General features: G+C 43.2%; 1 protein-coding gene across 6 annotated transcripts in view; it reads right to left on the reverse strand.

Annotated features, from left to right (window-relative positions):
- The window catches only part of kidins220b (kinase D-interacting substrate 220b), a 72,207-nt gene that overhangs the window by 37,762 nt on the left and 6,532 nt on the right, over positions 1-27,913 (reverse strand). For 4 of the 6 annotated variants that reach the window (XR_004558377.1, XM_034161729.1, XM_034161728.1 and 1 more), the window contains exons 1-17: positions 23,276-23,407; positions 22,995-23,093; positions 19,624-19,722; positions 18,575-18,673; positions 16,432-16,533; positions 16,143-16,241; positions 12,985-13,182; positions 12,616-12,714; positions 12,434-12,532; positions 12,166-12,264; positions 8,787-8,964; positions 8,409-8,573; positions 7,966-8,145; positions 7,725-7,890; positions 7,474-7,625; positions 3,054-3,343; positions 1,027-1,167 (exon numbers count right to left, since the gene is read on the reverse strand). Coding sequence is in view for 5 of the 6 variants with exons in the window: in XM_034161729.1 (XP_034017620.1) it covers positions 1,027-1,167; positions 3,054-3,343; positions 7,474-7,625; positions 7,725-7,890; positions 7,966-8,145; positions 8,409-8,573; positions 8,787-8,964; positions 12,166-12,264; positions 12,434-12,532; positions 12,616-12,714; positions 12,985-13,182; positions 16,143-16,241; positions 16,432-16,533; positions 18,575-18,673; positions 19,624-19,722; positions 22,995-23,093; positions 23,276-23,407 (2,397 nt within the window). In the remaining variant the exon portion in view is untranslated. Of the gene's footprint in view, positions 1-1,026; positions 1,168-3,053; positions 3,344-7,471; positions 7,626-7,724; positions 7,891-7,965; positions 8,146-8,408; positions 8,574-8,786; positions 8,965-12,165; positions 12,265-12,433; positions 12,533-12,615; positions 12,715-12,984; positions 13,183-16,142; positions 16,242-16,431; positions 16,534-18,574; positions 18,674-19,623; positions 19,723-22,994; positions 23,125-23,275; positions 23,432-27,913 lie in introns of those variants that run through there. The other 2 variants (XM_034161730.1, XM_034161731.1) reach the window with 2 other exon arrangements.

Genomic DNA, 27,913 nt, shown 5'->3' on the forward strand with positions numbered 1-27,913 from the left:
GGCCCCCCGTCTGATCGTCTGCCCTGCCTTCACTGCATGTGTCATTTGGGAACCTCAGCAGTAATTCACAGATTATCACCTAGTTTCTGCTTCAAACTGCCTCCAGTCATCATCTGTCTAAGCAACACATATCTGAAGCTTTTCTACAACAATCATTTCCACATAAATTCAGAATTATTTCATCATAAAGGACAGAGGAAGTGATCAGAGCACAGCAGCACAAAATGCTGATGCTGCGTTTACTGCGCCTCTGTCATTTCAAAGCGTCACTAGTGACTCACTGATTATCACCTCGTTTTTACTTCAAACTGTCTTTAGAATGATTTAAGAGGTTTTAATTTTGTCATCTGATGGTTAATAATCACATTAATCCATTTGATCACTTTGGGTGAAGAGACTCAGACTCAGACGAGCTGCTGTGGTCCGAAATGAAAATACATATGCACAATGAAGGTAGGGCGGACCAATTTTAGGGGCGGATGCGACGGAACTGCGGGGGGACCAGCCAGGATTATAAATAGCTCATAACTATGTGAGCCAATGAGAAGCGCTCAGTGCAAAGAGCTCTCAGCCAATGAAATGGAGGAACTTGATGCAGGTTACGGCCTCCTTTTCCACCCTAGTGGAGGAGGCGGGGCCAGCCAAAAATTCTAATTCAAAATAAGCTTTATTGGTGTAACCATAACGTTACACAGCCAAAATATTTCAGTACATCAAAAGGGAGGAGGACAAAGAAACAGAAAGCCATGATGATGGAACCAATCATCAACAAGAGTAACAGAAAATGTGTGTGTGTGTGTGTGTGCGCGCACATCTAGATGATGTATGTTTATCAGCAGTCTCTCTGTGGCATCAGCACTCACTGAGTGGCGAGGAGGAGAAGGAGGTGGCGTTGCTTCTCCTCCACTGTGATATGGAGGCCTCTCCTCATCGCTCGCCAGCAGGAACTTGGGGCGACACTGGCCATTTTTTTCTCAGTAGTTCTCCCTGATGTTGCAATATCTGGTGCACTGTGACTCAACTCACCGTGTCCAGCATCTGCAGAACCTTATCCTGCTCGCACGAGTCTAGGCCGTCGATGACCACAGCCAGCCGAGTCTGGTGCTGCGTGAAGCCATCAATGGTCTTTGCCATTCTTGCCATCAGCTCCACCTCATTCTTTAGGACCTGCAGCGCATATATATATATTATAATCACACGGAAAACTTCATTTCACACATGAAATATCAATTAAAATGAACTCAGTAACATTGGATCATAAATGTATTTTTTGGCCATTGGGTATTGCAGAGACTATGCGTCCATCTGTCTGTCTGTACATCTATGTACAGCATAAGTCCAGTCCGGTCTTCAAATTCACAGAGAACATTCAGGTGACAGCCAATCGGAGTACAGCAGCACCATGACATCACAGGCTGCCCTAGCTAGTGTCAAACTGTTTCATTTGTGTGCAAATATAACCTCTTTGTCATACATTAAGTAAAAGGTAGGGAGAAATAAACACTTCTAAAACTGAAAACCCTGTTTCTGTAACCTGATAACACCTCTGGAGTGATTTACAAGACATGCTGCAGACATCAGTGTGCACGCTAACCTTTGCTAACTCAAAGTTAACTTCTGCTCTTCAAAAGCTAATGTGTGCGCGCACACGATCGATTGATTGATTGATTGATAGTGGGGCTTTACTGAACATGTACAAATTGTATATAAGACAATAGGATCTTAATAACAATAAATGTATAATTAACTTTATATATGTGTAAACAGATGATCTATCTTTGTGGCAGCTGGATTTGAACACCAGATCGCTCAAGCTCATTTCCATTAAAAACCCCTCACATGTACTAGACAGATCACTCTGGACGTGCCCAGTAACATGGGTACTAAAATGAAGTTAGGCACTGACATTCAAACAAAATGCTGCTTGTTACCTGCCCTGTAATATGGTGTTAGGTTTCACACATATCCCTGGATGTAATGACCCAAACGGCTTTAGATCAGAGCCCTGCAGGGCTGTAAACCAGTGTACCTGCTAAATGACGGAGACCACAAAAGGCTGTGATTTGTCACTTTTACATTTTCCTTCCTCTCCTGTCATTTATTAATAGTTTTTGCAGTGTGCATGTTGATTACATTTCCATCATGGATCAAACATGTTTGGCAGAAAAGTCCACAAATATGACCGACTTCACAACACAGAGTCGGAAACAGATGCTCAAATGACCATTCATTCATAGAGGGAAATTGTATGTACTGTTATCGTTGGTTTGGAGGTTGATGATTGTATAAACAAGTGGAGTTCATTGAGGGACAAATTAATCAAGAAAAAGCCACTGTTCCTGCAGTAAATTGCATAAAGATGCAATGGAGAACTTTAAAAGGGTCACGCGCACGTCAACGTCATTGCACAGCCACAGAGTTACAAGGTACCACGCCACAGCAGACTTAGAAAAAAGAGTGACTCAACCAAATATAATCTTCTTAATGTGTATAATGTCTGGCGCTTATTTAAGGAAAGTGTTTATTTTTTCCAGATGAAGTCATTTTTCAGACCCGGTCATTAAATGAGGCACGTCCCGATTCAAGGCCAGGCGTTTAATCAAGGAAATACTTAAGTCTAATAGCTGCTGGGGATTCCCTGTACATCGTTCAGCGCCTCCTGACTGTAACTAATCTTTTACATACATATAATCAATTTTGTCCATTTCACACACACACACACACATATATATATATATATACATACATGTGTGTGTGTGAAACAGATTTTGGTTATAACAGACAAAAGTCACTGGTCCACCTGAATTCATTAGTTTTATTTTTCTTCCCTTATACTTTCCAGAATAGCTTTTTGTTTTTAAGCACTGTACTTTATTTTGCACAATCTGGATGAGTTGCTTTATCATTTCACTTCCTTTGTACTGTACAATTAATTCCATGTGATAAATCTTTGAATCTAATTTGAATAATACAGCCCAGATCAGATAAAACAGTAAAATAATTTTCAGCTGCAGAGGACTTTGTAACATCAAGCATAGTTATGAAACAGTCACCTTCATGAAGCCCTCGCTCTTCAGCTTGTGCATCTTGTTGGCAGCGCTGTGGAGCCTCTTCCTCTGTGACTTCAGCACTGAGTCGGTGACCTGCCACCACGTACGGCAGTTCAGCAACAGCGCCAGGCCCACCATGCTGGCGATGGCGATCAACACGGCGTTCACCGTGCGGTTCTCACTGTCCACCTTGAAGACGGCCAGCAGCACCATGCCGGTGACCAGGCAGGAAAGCATGAAGGTGAAGATGACGAAGGACGGCACACAGCACGTCTTCTTCCACTTTGTGTTCACTGAGGAGGCGAAGCAACAACAGTCAGCGCGCCGTTCCCGCCACATCAACTTTCCTCTCAACAATATCAAATATAATTTGCATTTGCTTAAAAAGTAGCATCAGTATGCCAACATGCTCAAGGGTTGTGACCCTGAATGAATTTTTATATGGCGCACACGCGCGCACACACACACACACACATATATACTTATGGTCTAGTTCAAAAATAATGAAGCCTAACTGCTGGTTTGCATTGCATTTGTCATGAACAAGCCATTATTTTATTTAGCACCATCCAGATTCATCTGTGAGTTGTCTATAGTCTCTGACAGGTACTGAAAATTTCATGGAAAAATTCCACATGTTCCAGAGATATACACGAACTGTACCTCCAAAATAGCACTTTTTTCATCAGTTTTGTGTGACATTGATATTTACCATCATCATTTAAAGTTGAATGTTAAAGAAATAACCTTGTATTTTGTCAGTTTGTTTGTGCTTCATACTAACACACAGTAATACATTTTTGTAAAGGTAGAAATGTCATTTCCTAGAAAAAAACATCATGTTTCTAAAGCAAAGTAAAACAGTCGCAAGCGTACGCTGAGAATAAGTCCTTGATTTATTTGTAAGAAAACCTTAGCTATATCTCCTACTCTGCTTCAATAGAATAATTATATTACTTGTTCAATAATACCAGGAACTAATGGACAGAATTTCTTTGTTTCAGGCTTCTGCAGACTAAAGAAGATACCTCCAACTGTTGTCGCAAGCGTTACGTTTGAGCACATTATAGTATATATATGCACTGATAATTTCTAGCAATGACTGAGCCAAGACCAATAGAAATATTGAAACTCTGATATATAACCATACCTATAATGATAACATTTCACAAAAAAGACCACTTTTAAATTTTGATGGTTATGTCACACTTTGGCTTCATTATTTTTGAACTCGGCCTTAAAAGAATCTCTCATAAAACGTAACAAAAGAAAACAAAAACTCAATTTCCCAGTTTTGTGCAACCAAAACGGTGAAGGCTGAAGCAAAAGCTTATAAACCCCCCCACCAGTTACTATATACACATATATGTACACTCATAACAACAAATACCAAAAAGAAAAAAGACAAGAAAGACAAGCAGAGACAATACAGATTAATCAGTAAACTAAAATATCTGAACACAGCAGAACAAACAGCAGTATAACACACAGGTAAAACAGAAGAACAGGAACAAAGTCAGTTAACCTAATTTATCGTACTATAATAAGTAATTATATTGTTTTTATAAAGTCTTTTCAAGCCAGCCAAAGTACCAGATAATTTAATACTATCAGAACAGTTATTCCAGATTTTAATGCCTTTTACAGAGATGCAGTGACATTTTACAGTAGTTTCAATCTTTAAGCTGTGAAATACAAATGTTCTTCTCAGCTGATAACAGGACTCCCTCATTTTAAACAGTTTCTGGGCAAAAAAAAAAAAAATACAATCAATAATATTTTTATCAAAAACATCAAGGTTGTCACAAGGTTGTTGATTCTTTCCCTTTTAGCTTATGAACTATGTTAATAATTTCATTTTCATCTGTTTCTTTAACATACATTGAATCCAGAATTGTGAATTGTAGTAATTGTTTTGCTGTTGTCCAAAGAGAAAATTTTTGAGGATACAACTGAATTGATAAGTTTTTAACCACATTAACAAAACAGTTGTTGAAATGATCAGCAATGACTTTATTTTCTTTAACGATTTTGTCAGAATCTGTATGAAAATAAGATAAATAGGGGAGGTGATGGTCTAGTGGTTAAGGTGTTGGGCTTGAGTCCAGAAGATCATGGGTTCAAATCCCCACCTGACTGGAAAATCACTAAGGGCCCTTGGGCAAGGCTTTTAATCCCCTATTGCTCCCGATGTGTAGTGAGCGTCTTGTATGGCAGCACCCTGACATCAGAGTGAATGTGAGGCATGATTGTAAAGTGTTTTGAGTGTCTGATGCAGATGGAAAAGCACTATATAAATGCAGTCCATCCATCCATTTTCTTCCGCTTTATCCGGAGTCGGGTGGCGGGGGCAGCAGCCCAAGCAAAGCCGCCCAGACCTCCCGATCCATACACACCTCCTCCAGCTCCTTCGGGGGAACCCCAAGGCATTCCCAACCCAGCTGAGAGATGTAGTCCCTCCAGCGTGTCCTGGGTCTTCCCCGGGGCCTCCTCCCAATGGGACGTGCCCAGAACACCTCTCCAGCGAGGCGTCCAGGGGGCATCCGGAAAAGATGCCCGAGCCACCTCAACTGACTCCTTTCGACGTGGAGGAGCAGCGGCTCGACTCTGAGCTCCTCCTGAGTGACCGAGCTCCTCACCCTATCTCTAAGGGAGCGCCCAGCCACCCTGCGGAGGAAACTCATCTCGGCCACTTGTACTCGCGATCTCGTTCTTTCGGTCATGAGCCAAATCTCATGACCATAGGTGAGGATCAGAACGTAGATCGATTGGTAAATCGAGAGCTTTGCCCCCCTACTCAGCTCTGTCCTCACCACGACGGTCCGATACAGCGACCGCATCACTGCAGATGTGGTCGCTGTATCGGTATGGTAAATAAACGCAGTTGCTTATGGTAAATGGACTGCATTTATCACTGCAGTGAGTGCAGTGATAAATGCAGTCCATTTACCATAAATGAATTAATGAATTTTTGAATCCTCCTATAATCTTTAACATTTTTCTTTTTAATGAGTTCATTTAAAATCTTCCAAGTGCCTTTTAATGTTGGTTTTATTTTTTCCAATAAATCGCAGTAATGCTGCTTCTTACACGATCGCATAATGTTTGTTAATTTGTTTTTGTATGTCTTGTGTTTTCTTTCATCTTCTTTTGTTCTGAATTTTATAAACTCCTTGAACTAAAAAAAATTGTTTTTACATGCATTCTGGAGTCCCTTTGTAACTCAAGGTTTATCAGTTTTTTTGCATTTTTCCAGTTCTTGGCATAAACGGGCAATGTTTGTCATACAAGTTGGAAATAAATAATTCATAAGATTTGTCAATATCCTCACTATAAACATCACACCAATCTTGATGTATTAAGTCCCTTCTGAGGTTCTCAATCGTAACATCACTAAGTTTCCTTTTGAGATTTGCGGTTTCCTTTTGCTCATTTTTATCAACTGATGATTTGAAAGCTACAAAAGCTAGCAAATGATCACTGACGTCACTAACGAGTAGTCCACCTGTTATGTGCCCTACAGTAGCATTTGTTAATGTATTGTCGATAAGTGTCAATGTATTCGTAGTTATCCCAGCTGGATATGTGGTCACTGGGTACACTCCCATACAAAACACAGAGTTTATGAATTCTGCTATTTGTAACTGACCATGAGGATTTAGGAAATCTCTATTAAAGTCTCCACAGACAAATAAAAGCTTATTATTATTAATTGTGTTGTACATTTCAATTTATCCACAAAAATATCTATATTTGACCCCGGAGCTCTATAAACACAGCTTATAATTATGTTTTTTAATTTTTCACATTTAATTTCCACTGTGACACATTCCATAATATTTTCCAAAGAAAATGACGTTTTGTATAATTTCACTTTGATAATTTGAACATACAAAAGGGCCACGCCACCGCCCCCTTTTTCATCCTTTGCGCTACTTAAATTTTCCAGTTGCGTTCGTGTAATCGCTCACTAATATGTTGTGTTTAGAAACAGCTACTGTACCAGTTTGAAGAGGTTCTGAGCAGTCAGCACAGTTTGGCAATGTTTCTAACTGTTGGCTTGAAACTCGAGCATTTAGCTGTTATAAAAACACAAAGTCTGTGGGAATGCACCGCTGTCTGCCTGGGTGGTTGCCATCCAGAACCCAACGTGGTTCTGCATTGTAGATGACGCTAAGCACAACACCGGCACACTGACTTGACTTAGGTTTGACATTTAAAGCCTGGACATTAGCTTTGATGTAGCATTAGCACTGAACAGAAGTGAACCATGTTTATTTGTTGGAACTGAATAGCAAAACTCTAGGACAAACATGCTAACAATGACACCGGTTTTAGCATCAGCATGCTGTTGATAGCTTGTTACCACTTTATGTTAGATTAGTGCTACAAAGCTTGCGTTAACGTTCAAATGCACAGACACCTTGACTTTCATCCATCTTGAAGACCCTAAACAGACGCGCTGCCAGGAAACCAAACTCTCTCTCGCACGAGTCTGACAGCGTAGCAATCATCTCGGCCATCGATGTCTCGCCGCCGACGCTGGACAGGCGGTTGTAATCTGTGAACAGAAACCTGCAGGACCACACATTTCATCAGTGTGACAAATCATTGCTGCTGAAGACGTATTTGCGAGCCTCATAAAAGCCCTTGAGCCAGGCAGCGTGCTGTTACCTGACGGGCAGTGCTCTGGTACTCTGCTCTGGTAACTCTGGCGGGTTTACAAACATCAGCTTCAGCAGGAGCTCCAGGTACCCGATGTGACGAGCCAGACGCGTGCTGAGGAGCCACGCCCATGCCCAGCTCTCTCCCTCCTGGCGGCCGCCAAAGTACACCACCACTGAAGAAGAACAGTCAAAGGTTACTGCTGTGGTGCTCCTCAGCAGGCCACTGGGAACGGCAGCTGTCATCTTACCAAAGAAGACGTAGAGCAGCGCCAGCAGGCTGAGAGAGACGGCCAACGCCAGCTTTGGATCGACAGTGAAGCCAAGAACCACAGCGACGGAACTGCAGAGCAGCACTGAGAGAATGACCACCAACCAGGAGAACTGGAACAAGGGCTCGATCTGCTGGCCGGCGAATGTCTTCATCTCATCTGAGAGGAAGAGGAGGGGGAAACACATGTAGCATATGAAGTGAAAACCAGCGGGACTCGGTTGTTTCTCCACTAAACCAACAGGAACTAGTCTGGGAACCTCTTGAAACTGTGTCGATACTGATGCCAAACAGGGTTTTTAGGGTTTCCTGGAAGTGCCAGTCCAATGGATCTAGGGACCTGGATAGGTCTCCCTCACCCAATCTCCATGGCAACAATAACATGCTTTTGAGTCAACTTCAGGATGTTCATGTTTGGCTCACCCTCCAGTTTCTTCAGCAGGAAGGACTTCCCGCTCCCCCACTGGGCGTACAAACCCACACAGATGGGAGGCTGCATGGTGGGCTCGCTCAGGATGTCAGCCAGCGCACTGCTGTACAGGTCGTAACCCAGCATGTCTCCGTCTGTCTCTGTGGGGGACAGGTGGCCTGGACAAAAACACATCAGCAGTTGTGGACCTCAAACCCTTAAATAAATTCTCAAATGAAGACCAGGTATGTGCTCGTGCTTGGATGCAGGTATGAAGCAAGAGGCTCAGATTTTTCTGGTGTGAATTTTCAAAATCTAATTGGTTTTCTAGCATGTCCTATGAGACCTTTAAGAAGTGTGAAGAAAGCTGAATTCAGACTGTATGAACATACGCGCTCCAAAGATTTGCGTCAGGATGCTCTTCTGGTGGCTGCAGTCGATGTTGTATGGTGTCTCTCCAGCCTTGTTGGGCCGGTACAGCAGGCGGCCATCCTTGGGGTTTCGGAGGAGGAGCTCTGCCAGGCGGCGACTCCTCCCACGGATGGCAATGTGAAGGGGCGTGTCTCCTTTCTAAAAATAGAGCAGCCAGGTTTGACTGGAGTAACCACCTCAAATAAACCCTGCCGCAGCCAGCAGGTGGCAGTGTGTGTTTGAACCATGATAAAATAATAGGAAAATAAAAGATTGCATCAAACATCAAGAGGAGCAGGGACAATTCAGCAATCCGAAATAAGCTGTGTTACGCTAAGAAGCTCTAAGCACCATGCTTCTGCTTCTGGGCTGCACTTTGTGGTCCTGCACATCAAGACGGCACCTAAATGCAGCAGTAAAACCTGAAGACGGCCCCCTCTGAAAGTCTAAAAAATAAATAATAATAAAACAGTCATTCTGGCATGTTATTTGTTTAAGCTGTTTTATAGAATAGATTTTTGGTTGTGATGCCCACAACTGCACGTCCAAGGGTTTTATTCACTGACATAAAATAACTCCAAAAAAGAGTGTGAGGAAGACTCAACATGAACCAGTGGTGAACATGTGACAGACGCTGCCGTAAAACCTTTTACCAGTTACTACAAAATCCACAGTTTCACAGTTTTTTCTTTTCTTTGGTGAATGGTCATCAGCACACTGCCCGCAGCTTCCGACTGTCCTGTGCAGTCAGCTGCAAGATGGGCTTCGGGGAAGGCTGCCAGATTACTTTTGAGGTTTCCCAGATGTAAACAAGAAGACATCCAACAGCCTCTAAAATTTGCAGATATATGTGATGGAAGAATGTGAAATCAGGTTTGCGGCATTTTGTTTACATGTGTAGGATGAGTGATAATGGAACGTAAACAAGAGGCCTGGTAAAATTTTGTTTCTTCATGAGTGCTCAGATTATTCATTTTGTGCCTCAGAAAATATTTTCTGGACTTGTTCTTTGCTATATTTGATATATTTATGTATTTTTAAATCGAAATACACTTTTTGTTGTGGAACTACTTTAGGTGTAGTGATTGCTTCTTGGTGATGAGGCCAGAGCACAGATGCGCACAGAATATTAAAAATCTTAATCGTGTTTCGGCCCAACTAAGAGAGACCACTGCAGCCTGAGCAGTGGTGAGAGGTTGAGGATGTGGTCATCAGTTTGTGTTGTCGCTGTCCTGGGTACTGATCTCAGTTTTTGGCTTGAACTACCCGTTTTCCCTTCACGTTTCTTAGTATGTGCTTATTGTTTGGGTCTTCTTTGTGTGTATGGGCGTGAACAGCACTCTGTGTCTGGCGTTTGTTGTTTGTTTACTGCAACCACTGTGCTGTGGACTTTTCTCACCGTGCCACCACACCATCATCACGTCTCTTATGCCCATAGTTTGAATGTTATTTTTTCCCCATGAATAAAACCATTTCAGCTGCTTAGCCTTTAATCGTACCATGTCTCTGCTTTTCTCTCAAACATATGAGGTCTGTTAGAAAAGTATCTTACCTTTTTATTTTTTGCAAAAACCATATGGATTTGAATCACGTGTGATTGCATCAGCCAAGCTTGAACCTTCGTGCACATGCGTGAGTTTTTTCACACCTGTCGGTTGTGTCATTCGCCTGTGAGCAGGCTTTGTGTGAGCAGTGGTCCACTCCTCTCATCGGATTTTTATTGCGAATAAAATGTCTGAACAATTTGGAGCTTTGCTGCATCAAATTTTTCCAGAAACTGTGAGAGACCTCCAGGTGGACACCATTCGGAAAATTCAGATGGCTTTCAGCGACCATTTTATGGGGATTACACAGATTAAGGAGTGCTCCAGCCGGTTTAAAGACCACCCACAGCGTCTGAGAGCGCGGCGCACTCTGAGCGCCGATCGACAGGCTGACACCCCGCTGAAACAACCAGATCATTTCCAACGTGAAGGCTTTGTTGATCCGGGATGTCGTCTGACTTCCACAAAAAAGGCAGAAGGCGTGGACATCAGCACTTTTTCGGCACATTCTACTGTTACAGGAGTTTTTTTCATGGAAAAAGGAGCGGACAGATGCGCCACCGTGCCGCTCATGGCGCAGGACAAAACCACCTCCATGTTGGTCTCACAGGACAGCTTTCAGATGGTTTTCGGTGGCTTTTCAGTTGTGTGAGTATCCGAGAAATTGTGCATGAGCTGGACATGCCCCAACATGTCCTGTGAGGCTTCATCACGGTGTTGCTTTGCGCCATGCGGCTCTGCTGCGACGCGCGGAATTCCTACACTCCTCTTTCATGACAAAAACTCCTGTAACAGTGGAATGTGCCATTCATTTCTAAACTGGACGCTGTGTTTTATTCAGGACGTCGTCTGACTAGCACAGGAATTGCGGAAGACGTGGAGATCAGCACTTTTTCGGCACACTGAGACAGACGTGTGGAGGAATTCCGCGCGTCGGGACGTTTCTGCATGGCCCAAAGCAACGCCGTGATGAAGCCTCACAGGACATGTTGGGGCATGTCCAGCTCATGCACAATTTCTCGGATAATCACACGACTGAAAAGCAACCGAAATCCATCTGAAAGCCGTCCTGTGAGACCAACACGGAGGTGGTTTTGTGCCACACCATGAGCGGCACGGTGGCGCATCCCTCCGCTCCTCTTTCCATGAAAAAAACTCGTTAACAGTGGAATGTGCTGAAAAAGTGCTGATGTCCACGTCTTCTGCCTTTTTTTGTGGAAGTCAGACGACGTCATGGATCAACAAAGCCTTCACGTTGGAAATGATCTGGTTGTTTGAGCGGGGTTTGAGCCTGTCGATCGGCGCTCGGAGTGTGCCGCGCTCTCAGACGCTGTGGGCGGTCTTTAAACCGGCTGGAGCACTCCTTAATCTGTGTAATCCCCATAAAATCGTCGCTGAAAGCCATCTAAATTTTCCGAACGGTGTCCACCTGGAGGTCTCTCACAGTCTCTGTAAAAATATGATGCAGCAAAGCTCCAAATCGTTCAGACATTTTATTTGCAATAAAAATCCAACGAGAGGGGTGGACCACTGCTCACAGGCGAATAACGCAACCGACAGGCGTGAAAAAACTCACGCATGCGCACGAAGGTTCAAGCTTGGCTGATGCAATCACACGTGATTCAAATCCATATGGTTTTTACAAAAAATAAAAAGGTCCGATACTTTTCTAACAGACCTTGTATTTGGACCAAACATGACATGCAGACATCACACTGACATCTGTGATACTCTGGTGCATTTCACATTGGTTAAAGGAATCCTTGGGGAAACTTCAAACTTCACTGCTGGAGTATAAAAGTTTGCAGATGTTCACCTTATCAACAGCTGAAACTTTGGCTCCTTTATCAAGCAGCAGCTCCACGATTTCAATGTTCCTCATCTTGGTGGCTTTAATCAGAGGAGTCTCTCCATCCTGGAAGAGAAAAAAGTTTCACGTCTTCTGCTGAACATCACCTTCCATTACAATTCGCAGGAAAAAGAAGCATGACAGACATCCAGTGTCATTCATTCTGAAATGGATCCAGGTGTCATTAAATTGATGTGTTTTATTTATTGGATGTAAATAACCAGCAGGGGTCAACCTTTGTGCAGGTCTCAGTGTCGGGGTTACACTGCAGGATGTCTCTGACCATGGTGGCATTTCCCTTCTCCACCGCCCAATATACTGCCGTCTTATTCTCCTGCATAAGAAACGATGTGTGAAAACACCAAACAGATCAGACAGGCAGGAAAGCACCACCAGAGTCAAAGACTGTGACCTCACCTGTCCCCTGATGTCAATGTCGGCGTATTTATGAAGAAGAGCTCTGACAATCTCTACGTGACCCCCCCTCACCGCTCCGATCAGCACCGTGTCACCGCTCTGCCACACAGACAGTCCTTTATGATCAGATAAACTGGGCAGGGTGGCTCGTTCAAAATGGTTCCACTCAGATTACAGGTGACTTATTTTAAGCAGTAATATTTTAGTAAGGTTAAGTTTTACTGTCAGAAAGATAAAGTCAAGACGTCAGGAAAAATGGAATTTATTTGTCTGAGAGAGTGGTTCAGATAAATTAACATAGTCCTTTAAATTTACAAGTAAAGCTCATCCCATCACACGGTCACATGCTGCGTGGCGTGACACACCCACCCGGTCAGGAATGTTAACATAGGTGCCTGCGTCCAGCAGGTCCTGCACGATCTCGGTGTAGCCCTCCTTGGCGGCGATCATCAGCGCTGTGTTGCCGTCTTTGTCGGTCATGTTGACGTTGGGGTTCCTCTTCAACAGCTCCTTCACCACGTCAGTGTAGCCCCCCCTTACCGCCACGATCAAAGCCGTCATGGAATTCTGAGGAAGCATGGGCAAGACATGAATGCCACTGGCCTGCAGAGGGCACTCTGTATTGCTGTCATTATTGTTTTAATACATGCACACTAGGGTGATCCCCAAAAAATCTTTTTCAAGGTCCTTCTTCATTTTTTTGGTTTCTTTAAGGGTACAAATAAATTGGGTGAAATTTCATGACATTTGGCCCCTGTTTTTGTGACATGTGAGTGACATTTTGAGTTCTGGACTGAAGACATAAGTTCATTAGTGCTGGATCTTGTTCCATCTGCCTCAGGTGGCATTTTTGAGACATTTCAACGTCCACATGGACGTCCTGATCAAGGACCCTCAGGATGGGAGGACAACCTGTCACTCCAGTGCTCACAGCAGGTCCTGGATCACGTTGCTGCTGTCAGTGATTTTGCTGAGTAGGGAGCTGCACTTATCCAGGATTACAATCAGATCCTAACCAAGGATGAACAGTAGCACCACCTGCTGAGTGGCAGCGATGTCAGTTCCCAGAGGAGAAGAAAATGGGAACCAAACATCCCATGATTGTTTTCACCCAATAGATACTTTTTTTTATCCCTCCTGTGTGGTAAGTTAAAGGAGAAAGGCTCATTGTTTCAGTGTGTATTTCATTTGTCAAGAGCTACATTACTGTTGCTGGTTGGTGCTGACAGGCTCAACTATTACAATTTCCACCCCGCGTGTGGCAGTGGTTAGAATAGTCGTAAACAGCTTCTCATCAAGATGAACAATTTTTGTCAGGAAACACCATAAGAAAGTCACATTCTTATTATTTGGCGTCCTGTAGAGGACCAGCCTAATGTGGACACAAAGGTGCTGTCAGAGTTGTGCAGTCGACTCAAACCAAAATATAATTTGACCGCTGTGTGGATGGCATCCTGCCATGCACCCCCCCCACACACACACAGTTAAGTGGACACTGCACTGAAATAAAATGCAAACCTACTCAAGCTGAACACACACAAGATGAATCTGCATTAAATGGTAAATTGGCAGCATTTCTGCAGCTCTTTTCCATCTTCATGGGATGCTCAAAGTGCTTTCCACTGATGCCTCACATTCACATACTAAGGTCAAAGTGCCACCAACCAAGGCACTCAACTGCACACTTGGAGCAACCTGGGTATTAAGGACCTTGCCTAAGGGCCTTTTGTGGTTTTCAATCGGGGATTTGAATCAAGGATCCTCTGGTCTGAAGCCCACTGCTTTAATCTGTAGATGATCACCTCCCTGTAATGTAAATACATGCCATATCGCAGTGAGTAACTGTAACGGGATTGTGAGTGTTGCGGAGATGAGATGGCTCTGCAGCAGTTCGAGCATGTTTGAAACAACTGCGACTGCTGCCATATTTCCTGTATTACTTCACAGCAGACATTGCATTCTGTGTCCTACACATTATTGCAGGCAGACAAGAGGTTTCTGTTGATGAAATCAAAACCGGTGTCGCTAACCGAACGGTCCCCCCTAAAAATCGGTCCCCCTGCCTTCACTGGGCATGCATCATTAGCCGCAGGTCACCGATTATCACCTCGTTTCTGCTTGAAACTGCACTTCAGTCCTCATCTGTCTCAGCAACAGATATCTGAAGCTTTTCTACAACAATCATTTCCACATAAATTCAGCATTATTTCATCATAACAGATGGATGAAGTGATCAGAGCGCCACAGCAGCACGAGCTGCTAGCTGATGCCTTCACTGTGCATTGGTCATTTCAAAGTGTCAGAGTATCACCTCGTTTCTACTTAAAACAGTCTCATTTCTGCTTCAAACTGACTTCAGAATAATTTAAGCGGCTTTACTTTGTCATCTGATGGTTAATAATCACATTAATCCATTTGATCGCTTTGGGTGAAGAGACCCTGTCTCAGATGAGCTGCTGTGGTCTGAAATGACCCATGCGCAGTGAAGGCAGAGAAGACCAATTTTTAGGGGCGGACTGTCGGCAACACTGGAACAAACAAACGAAAGAAAGCTGCACACCCTAAAAAAGGCCCAAATTCCAAGGCGCGCACAAGTCCATGACACACCCACAGAGACAAAGTGGCAACAGAGATGACAAAAATTGTGGAAATGAAAAATAAAACTGCATACAATTTGTTTCGGCTATTTAAGTAACTTGTGCATATGAGATTAACAAGTTCAGCAGTACACACGTCCAAGACATTCATTCCTTCATCTGCACCAAAATCTATCCTATGCTCAATAAATATATTTCCGTGTCATTCACAAAACCACACAGTACTGCTGCTCTTAATTTAGCGCACTGTGTGTGCACAGTAAACAACTGCTGGAAATAAATCAAACTGTGTAAAAAAAAAAAAAAAGTTTCTCATGTGCACACTAACATTTACAGCACTCTAAAATGTGGCCTCACACAGACAGGACCATGCCCACCCGCCTCCCTCACTGCAAGGTGCAGAGAACGGGAAAACATGCTAATGTGCATTTCAACTTCAATTTATTTTCATTTATATAGCGCCAAATCACAACAGAGTTGCCTCAAGGTGCTTCACACAGGTAAGGTCTAACCTTACCAACCCCCAGAGCAACAGTGGTAAGGAAAAACTCCCTCTGAGGAAGAAACCTCAAGCAGACCAGACTCAAAGCTTGGGCCATGCTACAGACATAAATTACAGAACAATTCACAAAATGAATATACAGGAAATGCTGTTGGTGCACAGGACAGGAGGGTCTCCAGCACAAATACCACAAGTACCACACCCATCCAGAGATGGGTGTGGTACTTGTTACATATTAACGTTCGTTAAAAAAAATATATTTTTTTTTTCTGTCAAAATGCGATTAGTTGGGGGTGAGGATGTGTTGCTCCTTTACTCCTTTGCATGCAAGATGTTTTTGTTATTTCCTTCTGTATTACGATGAAATATTCATAATACTTAACTATCACATCGTATCATGTATGCCTGGCTTTACAGAGTGAACGTACCGCCCCCTCTTGGTCAACGTCAGCTCCGTTCTCCAGCAGGTGCATCACACAGTCGAAATGTCCTTTCCTGGCGGCCCAGATCAGGGGGGTGGTCCCATACTGAAGCACGAAGACAACAAAATGAAAACACATTCTGCGCCTGAGCACAGCGTCCAATGTGAAAGTGGGCGAGGTTTTCTCTGGACACAGCGTTTGTACATCAGCATGTGTGTACCGTGTGGAGCAGCTCACAAACTGCACAGCTTCTGGCCTCTGTGGACGTGGCGGTGCCGTGTCTCAGCTGCGTTACCTTATCAGAGCAGTTAACTTTGGCTCCACTGTTCAGCAGCAGCTTGACAATGTCAGTGTGTCCTCGTCCTGCCGCCCAGATGATGGGATACACGCTGTATTGCTGCGAGAGACATGTCATGATTAAATCACTTCATATTTAGTCAAAACTAATCATCTTCATCATCATCCTCATTTAATCTAACAAAAAGGTATTTATTTATATAGCAGTTTCAGTGTAAGGGCCCGGTCACACGGCACACAGTGTTAACTGAACAAAGTAGAATAAGTCCCAAAGTCACAAATCATCGAGAAAAAGTAGACGAATGAGCCTGGACTTCTCCCATCACCAAAAAGCCTGCAAATACAGAGTGCATAAAAGAACAAAACAAAACCGAAACTAGCAAAAGAAAAATGAACTGTGACTTTGACACTTGTAAACAAAATCAAAACAAAGCGCCAGCATGTGATCATTTCTGCAGCAAGTCTGTGCTGTCCACAGCCACCTGCAGCTCTGTTGTCTTGACAACGTGTGCATGCATACGCACGACGCAGGCAGAGACATTGAGAGGCTGGAGGGAGAGAGAGAGAGAGAGAGAGAGAGAGAGAGAGAGTGGCTGGAGGTTGGATGACAATCAAGCAGAGCACTGACGGCACAGGAACTATGCAAACGATGAGGAACCGTGAAGACAGAAAGCAAAACGGAATACAGACGAAATGAGGTTGTCGTCAGGATTCGTTCACATTTTTCAAGAGTTTGAAAATTCTGACGAAGCGCCAGCTACAAAAATGAAGCTGGACGACGGTTAAATGATGTCTCAGAAAGTCAACACAAATCCAGATTTCTTGTCTGGTTTTGGCTTCGGTGGCCTTCGTTGGTGCTGTGTCACAAGGGCTTAACACTCATAAAAATAATTTAAATTAAATGTCAAGTGCAAATAAAACAGAATCAATATAACAACTATAAAATGAATAAAAACAACAGAAAATAAATAGTTTCAGACGAGTCTGAAAACATTCAGTGGAAGTTCTAATGTCAACGTGCAAACTGTTCTACAAAGTCTGCCTGGAGACGCAAGAAGATACATTATGCTGCGTTCACACCGGACGCCACGTGAGTGATGGCGGCGAGAGGTTGCCATGTAATCCCTATGGAAGGACGCGTTGTGGTGCCACAAAAGTCCAAGCCACGCAATGCAACGCGATGAACGCGAATAAAGCGACACGAATAAAGCGATTTTGAGCGATTGGCGCATTTGTGGTGTGATATCGCATTGCGTCACCCTCTTCCCCAAGTTGAAAAATATGAACTTTTTTGTCTTGTCGCACTGTGATGACCAATCAGGGACTGGATATGTAGTGACGTGGAGATGTCTGGAGTTTATACATGTCCTGTCTCTGGCAGCCAGCCTGTGAGCAGGACTTATGTCCCTTTTGTCCTTTTGTATTTAACACAATTATGACAGAGTTTGAGGGGAGAGCGAGGAACTGCAGCAACAGCCATTTTTTTTTCTTTGTTTACATGTGCGCGTGCAAACAAATCATCCGTTAAGATAATTTTATTAACTACACAGACGTATAATAAAACAAATGGTGACTGGTTTATAACACAATTATGACAGAGTTTGAGGGGAGAGTGAGCAGCAGCACTGTAGCAGCAGCCAGTTTCTTCCTTTTTTTTTTATAATTGTTCACATGTGTGCACGAACAGGACGTCATCCAGACGCAGCTCCTGCGGCAAATGATGAAACTCCTGGAATTGGGAATGTCTCATGTTGTGAACCCAGGGACGGCGCCGCTGGCGACGTTTGTCAGCTTTCCACAACAAATAGAGCACAGCAACTTGCTCCGTGTGATCAAGGTCCGCCATGTTGACTTGACAGTGAGTGGAATGGAAGCTCCTCCTATCTGATGACACACTGGGCAAATTTTCGCAGTGAAAGCAGAGCAACACACCGGGCGATGGTGGTGCGTCAATCGCCAGGCGAGAGACGCAAATTTGTGGTGTTGTGTAGCGTCCGGTGTGAACGCGGGATAAGGCTGAAAAGGTTCAAGAAGATAGTCAGGTGCCACCACCGGCACGCATGCACACATGAAATTCCTGACCTTTAAATTGACTTTTATTGGTGTTGTTTTGGCCCACAGTAATGTTTCCTGTGTGTTACCTGTCCAGTGGTGTTGGGGTTCGCTCCATGTTCCAGCAGCACCTTGGTGACCTCAACACGACCTTTGTATGCCGCCCACATCAGCGCCGTCCAGCCTCCCTGAGACACAAAAATCATCAGCTCCAGCCGGCAAAATAAACACAGTGCATTTATTCAACACAAAGATAAGCGAGACAGACCGAGATAAACGAGTCAAGGTGCACTGACATGAGCATGCCTGTGGCTCACGCAATAGCACAAACTGTGTCATGATGATCCCACCCACTGTGTTCACAGCTGGATGCCGTTCTTTGTTCTACCGGCTGCCACATGCTCTACGCTGGACGCTGTGTATATAAAATAATTATTTTGTGGCGGATTAATCATTTTTTCTGCAAATTGGCTGTTGAAAATGGCTCTAAACACTTCCTGAATCACAGTGGAGGCTGCAGCCGGAGCCGTTTGCACGTGCCTAGCTGCAGAAAGCATTTTGAGCCGTCTAAAAAGGTAATTATTTGTCTTGTTTACATTGTCATGGCTTGATAAAAGAGTTGTGTGTTCTTTCCTTCTTGTGTGCAGCTGTTAAAGTATGTTTACAACAGATTTAACTTCTTGTTATAACCCTTCAGACGAGCTGCACTCTGACGCGATCCGCTGACCTCACCACTCGCTCTGTTCACTTTTTCTTTACTCCACTTGACGAGCTGCACGTAGTGTTGAAGATTAGATCGCGCCACATAGCACATTTGTGCGTGAAAGACTTTTTTGAACATTTCAAATTCTCTGTGCACAACAGCGCGCACCAACGCCCCTCTGGTGTCCTGTATGCACCTGTTAAAGACGAGTTTACTCTCCAGCACGACACATCACGACCTGTGTTGTGATGTGTCGTGAAACAAAGGTATGCTCGTGTCAGTGCACCTTAAGTGTCAACACAAAGACAGCATGTGTGATAAAAAAGGAAAATATTAACATTTCACAGTATAATAAAGCTAAAGACATGAATAAAAAAATGAAATGTGGAGTTCAAAAATGTGTTTTGGTGAGATAAAGGTTTTACTTGTACACACCATGTCTCTGTGCTCGATGTAGGCACTGTTCTCCAGAAACTCTGTCACCACTTCAACATGACCTTCTTTAGCTGCGGAGATCAGAGCCGACCAGCAGTCCTGGCAGCACACAGAGACAGCTTTACCATGGAAACAGTATCAGTACCCTGAGGACCAAGAGTAAATTTAGTTCCAGTTACTTAGCAACCGAGCATCGAAGGTGTAAAGGCTTCAGCTGTTATTCAAAAATATATATTTAAGAATTACAGCCATTTTTATTCAGTCCTTCCATTTGCAGAGGCCATGGGTATTTGGACAAACTAAACAGGAGGAATGATTTTTTAATACAAATCATTGTTTTCTTTCCACAAGTCAGAGGATGAACACATGAACATTCCACCAACCACTAAGAAACACAAACAGGACGGTGCTGTTTAGTCAATCTACTATCTGCAGGAGGCAATTCTCAAGACCTGAGTGACTGTGCATGAAGGAGACAAGTAAGGGAAGCCACCAAAGACACCCAGAAAACCCTGAAGGCGTTACAAATGTCTGTGGCTGTGAGTGGACAAAAGTCTGCACGGTGCTTTAAATCACTGTAATTCCTAAATGGTTAATGTGAAACTTTTTGGTAAACACATTGAAGTACAACTGAAAATACACATGACAAGAACATTTCAACTTCACTGTGGTGGAGTACAGACATAAAACACTGTCCAAATACGTATGGGCTAATTTAACAACTCAATGTATAAAACAAACTGGTGATGTCAATTTTTTTTTCTTTGTACAAAATATATGAAACCAAAATTTCACACTAAATTTGTTTATATCCATGTCATTTCATTCACTGCCTACCTACATAAACATTTATCATGAACAAAAAGGAACAGAAGAAAAATAAATCTTGTATTCTGTTTCTTGTATCAAAATAAAAGAAATCCAATTGTTACCTCGATTCCAATCCCAACGCCGTCTCTTCGTCAAACATCAAATAAGCATCATTAACAACAAGATAATTGTCTTACATTTCAGCAGTTACATTCACTTTTCTTCTAACTTACTATATTCTCTCATAATTTTATCTTTATACATCATTTTGAATCCTTAAACATTTGTACAACATTTAATTTCTTCATTTAATGCATTCCAAAGTTTAACTCTGTAAACAGAAGGACACTTCTCTTTCATAGTTGTCCGTGCAAACAAAGTCCGAAAATTTGATTTCTTTCTATGGCAAACGGTCTGTGTAAGAAAAGTAAATATGTTTTGGACGCCATCTGGTAAAATTCCTTGCTTAGCCTTCCACATAATAAGTGCAATTTTTAAGTTGACAAGATCCTTAAATTTTAATTGACTACAACCCCTGGCAATAATGATGGAATCACCGGCCTCGGAGGATGTTCATTCAGTTGTTTAATTTTGTAGAAAAAAAGCAGATCACAGACATGACACAAAACTAAAGTCATTTCAAATGGCAACTTTCTGGCTTTAAGAAACACTATAAGAAATCAAGAAAAAAAGATTGTGGCAGTCAGTAACGGTTACTTTTTTAGACCAAGCAGAGGAAAAAAAATATGGAATCACTCAATTCTGAGGAAACAATTATGGAATCATCCTGTAAATTTTCATCCCCAAAACTAACACCTGCATCAAATCAGATCTGCTCGTTAGTCTGCATCTAAAAAGGAGTGATCACACCTTGGAGAGCTGTTGCACCAAGTGGACTGACATGAATCATGGCTCCAACACGAGAGATGTCAATTGAAACAAAGGAGAGGATTATCAAACTCTTAAAAGAGGGTAAATCATCACGCAATGTTGCAAAAGATGTTGGTTGTTCACAGTCAGCTGTGTCTAAACTCTGGACCAAATACAAACAACATGGGAAGGTTGTTAAAGGCAAACATACTGGTAGACCAAAGAAGACATCAAAGCGTCAAGACAGAAAACTTAAAGCAATATGTCTCAAAAATCGAAAATGCACAACAAAAGAAATGAGGAAGGAATGGGAGGAAACTGGAGTCAAGAACTGTAAGAAACCGCCTAAAGGAAATGGGATTTACATACAGAAAAGCTAAAGGAAAGCCATCATCAACACCTAAACAGAAAAAAACAAGGTTACAATGGGCTAAGGAAAAGCAATCGTGGACTGTGGATGACTGGATGAAAGTCATATTCAGTTTAAGTTCAAGTTTACGCTGATATTTTGGACACTTTTCTTATCCCATCAATTGAAAGGATGTTTGGGGATGATGAAATCATTTTTCAAGATGATAATGCATCTTGCCATAGAGCAAAAACTGTGAAAACATTCCTTGCAAAAAGACACATAGGGTCAATGTCATGGCCTGCAAATAGTCCGGATCTTAATCCAACTGAAAATCTTTGGTGGAAGTTGAAGAAAATGGTCCATGACAAGGCTCCAACCTGCAAAGCTGATCTGGCAACAGCAATCAGAGAAAGTTGGAGCCAGATTGATGAAGAGTACTGTTTGTCACTCATTAAGTCCATGCCTCAGAGACTGCAAGCTGTTAAGCCAGAGGTGGTGCAACAAAATACTAGTGATGTGTTGGAGCGTTCTTTTGTTTTTCATGATTCCATAATTTATTCCTCAGAATTGAGTGAGTCCATATTTTTTTCCCTCTGCTTGGTCTAAAAAAGTAACTGTTACTGACTGCCACAATTATTTTTCCTGATTTCTTATAGTGTTTCTTAAAGCCAGAAAGTTGCCATTTGAAATTACTTTAGTTTTGTGTCATGTCTGTGATCTGCTTTTTTTCTACAAAATTAAACAACTGAATGAACATCCTCCGAGGCCGGTGATTCCATCATTGTTGCCAGGGGTTGTAGTTGCAATAAACAACTTATTGGTATGTTCTCTGTAACCTTTCGGTTGGTAATTCTAATGACTCTTTTTTTGTAACACATACAAGGACTTTGTAGTACTGCTGTACGTGTTACCCCAGACATCAGTACAATAACTGAGGTCTGGGAGAATCACTGAGTAATAAAGCATACGCAACAAATTACAGTGAAACAAATGTTTTACTTTAAATAAAATGCCAGGACTTTTACTAACTGTCCTTTTTATATCATCTATGTGGGCTTTCCAATTAAATTTTTAGTCTAAAAGACCAAGAAACTTTACTTCATTAACACTTTCATTAAGAACTCCATCAATGGTAAAAAAAAAAAAAAAAGCCTCCTCTGCATTTAAACAGAGCAGCAAACACAGACCACAGTACCACCCTCACACAGGCGGACATCACAGGTACAACTGATGTGCAGCCCCAAACTGGAACCTGACTAAAACCGAGCTAACCTGTCAAAGGTCAGTTCAATTTAAACTGCTGCGGTTTGTCTTGTAGAAGAGTGTTTGATTTACTCACCACGTCGTCCAGGTTGACATTGGCTCCTCTCCTGATCAGCTCCTGGACGATCTCCAGGCTGCCCTGCTCCGCCGCCAGCATCAGAGGAGTCTGACCATTCTAGAAAAAACAAAACAAAACAAAAAAAAGGCAGATGATTCTACGCAAACCATCCATCCATTTTCTAGACCCACTTATTCCTTTTAAGGGTCACAGTTAGCTCATGGGGCGAGAGGCAGGGTCACGGATAGCTCATGGGGCTTCAGGAAAAAAAAGAAGTTAAAAACTAAAAGAGCTCATACGTCACTGCGTCCATCCACCTCCTTGAAGCGGTCCAGGTGAGCTTTCAGAGCTGACAGGTTCTCCTCCTCCACATAACTGAAGAGGTTCTGGATGGCCAGCGTGGTCATCTTGATGGAAGTCGTGGTGTCCATGTCTGCTATCCTTCACTGCGCCCCCTGCTGGCAGAACACAGCACAACACACACAGTTCTATGTTTTCCAGGAGAACACCAAACTCCATCCAACATTGGACTCATCACAGTCCTAATCCCAGAGGACGACCCTCAAAATCCTTGAACTGTATGAAAACAAAAAAGACTGAACCAGACTTAAACCGGACTCAAGATATATTAAACCTGCCAGAGAAAAAAAAACCCGTGGAAGTCCATTATAAGTAGCAAATGCTTAAGTACCAATCTGAAATGCTTGAAGTAGCATTTCAGCTTGGGACTCCGACGAGGGCGGTCACATCTCCTCCACTCTCCCTTATCTCTATTCTCTGCCATTTAACCTTCAAGTCCCTACTTCACCAGACTGTGAATTCCTCAAATTATATTGGATTCCGGATCTATTGGACTACTATTGGATTAACCATGGAATTGATCAGCTGGTCTCTGAACGCTATTGGCAACATTTTTTCTACAAGAAGGTCAGGACCGGGGGATCCTGCCTGCCCAGATGGAACGAACATATCCTGCGGGCTATGTTCTCGACTCCTGGAGTTCCTGGTGTGTGGCATGCTTGGCACCTTTCTCTGTTGAGGACGTCAAGGATTTATTCATTTTTGGTCTCATGGTAGCAGGGCTGGTACTTTTTGGCTTATGTGCTGCCCTGATCTGCCGGAAAATTGGCAAGACGGCGGCATCAAGAACCACGGCCCCTCGCTTGTCCGTCATGATTAACGAGGTTGGCAAGGCAGTGCATTCTCAGACTGCGATAACTCTTGAACTCAGACGCATATTGGATGACATCTTGGAGCAGATGCGTGCCTTGCAGTAGAAGCTGAAGATTTCAGAGGCCGGTGAATATTCTTAATTCATAATTGGGAATATTCTTAATTCATAATTGGAATTTGGTTGTGCAAGTGGAACTGTTAAAAAGTGATTTCACTGCTCAAACCGTAACACTACAGGCTTATCAAGCCTGAAGGTTAAACTGCCCAACTGTTTTCCTCCAGAGGAAATTTTTCCGGCCTGGGGAACACTGGCTATTTCTTATCTCAACTCACAAAGACAAACTGCTTTTCACAGGACTGAAGCATGCTCCACTCTCTCCCCCCAACCGCTTCTATCCCCATCAACACCCCCCTCTCCGGCGCCTGCTAAACGTCACTCCTTTCTCCTTCAGCGGGGGCAGTGCAGTTTTAGCTGCAGTCCCGTTCTTCCCCCCAAGCTGACGGCGGCGCATCTCAGGGTTGCTGCGTGGCCTTCACCCACTTGCCTCAATTCGGATAACAGACTTCTTCAAACTTAAGCCTCGGTCCCACCGAGTGAAGGAGTGAAGAAGGAGCCACGCACCCTCTTTTTTTTGTTTTGTGAGCTATCGTGGCAGTATAGTGGCTCAGAGTTGCTCTTAGAGGCATTATCTTCAGTTAACGAGGCTCCTCTCTGAGTGTGGCACTAATTTCAAGATGCTCAAAATTTAGCAACAACAGCGTGGCGCAGTTTGTGTTTGAGTTACTGCGACTGCTTAGAGACATTTGCGTGGTGCTTACAAGTCTGCAAAAAGTCCATTATCCGTGCGCCTGGCACCTTCGCAGGACCTGAGAGGCTATTTTTGGAGCGGCTCCTCCTCTTGCGCACACAAATGCACCTGCTCTGTGCGCTGGACTCTATATATTTTGTAGTGGATTAATCATTTTCTGCCAAACCTTGGATGGTGAAAACACTTCTAATCACTTCTCAGAGAGATCACATCACAGAGGACTGTTTCATCTGGACACTTTTTTTCCGCTCTTTCCTGCTCCATGTGGGATGTATTTTGAACAGCTTAAGGTAATTATTTTTAATGTTTTTTATAGCTTGATAAAACAGTTCCTAGCTGTAAAAGTATGTCTGTATGTTGATGTCTGTTGTATGTAAAAGTATGTTAATTTAATATCTTGTTAATGGATCACATGAGCTCTGCTGTGTGTGTGTGCACTGAGGCAGGACCTGAGAGGCTATTTTTGGAGCGGCTCTCCTCTTTTGCGCACACAATTCCACCGGCTCTGTGCGTTGCACTCTATATAAAATAATTATTTTGTAGCGGATTAATCATTTTCTGTCAAACCTTGGATGACGAAAATACCTGTAATCAATTCTGGAATTAATGGATCACATGAGCTCCGCTGTGTGTGCGCACTGAGGCAGTGACTCATCATCACGCTTCAAATGAGCATTTAGGCAGAACGCCAGCTCACAAAAGAGTGATAGTTCAGTTAATACTGGACGAACACAAAGTTAAAATTTGGGTGACTGCGTGAAAGTGGATGTGTGTTTAAAGCCATGGAAGATAATAACTCCAGTGTAGCAACTAAGAGCAGGAGCTGTGCGGCAACACAGGTGGAGAGTGCGCAAAAGACCGATTTTGAAGACATAACACAAAGTTAAAAGTTGTATCATGGTGACTTGTAAGCTGCGGAAGAAATAAAGAAATATATATATATATATTGAAAATGATCCACAGGTGTATATAATAAAACGGCCACCTCATTCTGTATGCAGAACGGCACCGCGCGCAAAAGAGCGCTTTTGCAGAAATAAACGGACGAACACGAAAGTAGAGAAGCTTGAATCTTCGACTGGACTGGGTTGCTTGATGCGAGGACGTTTCGCTTCAAATCGCAGAAGCTTCCTCAGCTAAAATTCTTGCTCTGGTAGTCTGACTTCTGTCTTGACTCTTGTAGAGAAGAAGCCACAAAAGCTGGAGTTTTAAACCTAACCAGTCCCCTCCTACCGAGAGGCCGACTGCTATAGGCTGGTGACTAAACAATAGCTCTAATTAGCACCTATTGTGCTCCAGTAAGCAATGACAGGGCAACTGTCCCTCCTAATGATGGGACGGAAGCCTCTCCTGATGGCTCCCTTGACGACTCTCCTGATGACATGAATGACTCATTACCATGAACAGAAGACTGAAACTCCTTTGACCTGAGTACCCCATTGTAAACAGGGGACAAAACGTGTCTCAGACCCCCTCCCTGGTTAAGGCTGGGTTTCAACCGTTTCACATAGAATGCCTCTTTGACCCCTCTCTCAAAACCATTTCTTCTCTCTGGCTAAGATTTTAACTTCCTTGTCCTCAAACGTGTGGTTAGTGTCTTTAAGGTGAGGAAGCTTAGCTGCTTAGGAAGCTTAGCTGCTGAGGAAGCTTAGCTGAGGAAGCTTCTGCGATTTGAAGCGAAACATCCTCGCGTCAAGCAACCCAGTCCAGTCGAAGATTCAAGCTTCTCTACTATGGAAACCACCTGGACAACTGAGAGCCTACACAGAAACATTGCGACCAACTGTGGGCATGAGGCCCTGGCACTGGTACGTAAGCTGGAAAAGACTGCTAAAAAGATAGCTAACTTTAGAAACCACTTAAGATTTAATCTGAGATGCAAACAAAACAATGTTATTCCCAAATGCATGAAGCAAAAGGCACTAGAAGCAGGTCACACAACAGAAAAGATCCAGCACAGTTACCTTAGGAGGATTTTGGGTCTTAGAATTAGAAGGCTTCATTTTAAAATATTAGACCTCCAAAATAATTTTGATAGTCTTCATAAAATGTTAGAAACCTTAGTGGGGGAAGAGGCCCATAATAAGATCACAAAGTTCATAGTTAAAATTCAAATGGCTGAGCATTTAAAAAGTAAGGAGCAGCAAATCAGGAAGTTTCACAACCTTTTAGTGCAGAAAAGGCGTGCTTTCAGTGGGAGTATTTTTAAAGATACACCCAGACAAATTAGTGACAACAGGGAAAATTGGGTAAAGAATCTCTCCAACAGGGTTCTTACACAGACAGAAAAGGATGTGCTCGCTAAAGGACTAAATTTCTCAGTGACCCCTAAACATATACCGACAGTAGATTACATCACTGCAGTAGAGTCAGCCATTAAACATAACAGTTTGACAGAGTCAGAAGCTGGGGACCTCCGACTAAGAGTCACAGCAGTGCTGAACAGTGCTAAGCCTCCTCCGTCCAACATCACAGGAGAAGAACGGAAAGCTCTGTCAGCACTGCAGAAGGACCAAAGCATCCTTATCCTGCCAGCAGATAAAGGCAGATGCATGGTGGTCCTGAACACATCGGACTACGAGGCCAAGATCAACAACTTACTCAGTGACTCCAGTACATACGAACGTCTGAAGAGAGACCCCACGAGCGGCTATAAGAAGAAAATCATTAGCTACCTCCAAAACCTGGAGAAAGAGGGACTCATCGAAAGGCAGACATACTACAGACTGTACCCTGGGGACGCCACTCCATGCATCTATGGACTGCCCAAAATCCACAAACATGACGTGTCACTCGGGCCTATTATATGTAGCACAGATTCCATCACGTACAATTTGGCCAAGCACCTCAAGTGGATTTTGGCTCCTCTAGTGGGTAACTCAGACCACCATGTGGAGAACACACAAGATTTTGTGAACAAGATCAAGGACCTGCAGCTGGAGGCAGATGAAACTA

Source organism: Thalassophryne amazonica, chromosome 21, assembly GCF_902500255.1.
Source record: "Thalassophryne amazonica chromosome 21, fThaAma1.1, whole genome shotgun sequence".
Taxonomy (NCBI): domain Eukaryota; kingdom Metazoa; phylum Chordata; class Actinopteri; order Batrachoidiformes; family Batrachoididae; genus Thalassophryne; species Thalassophryne amazonica.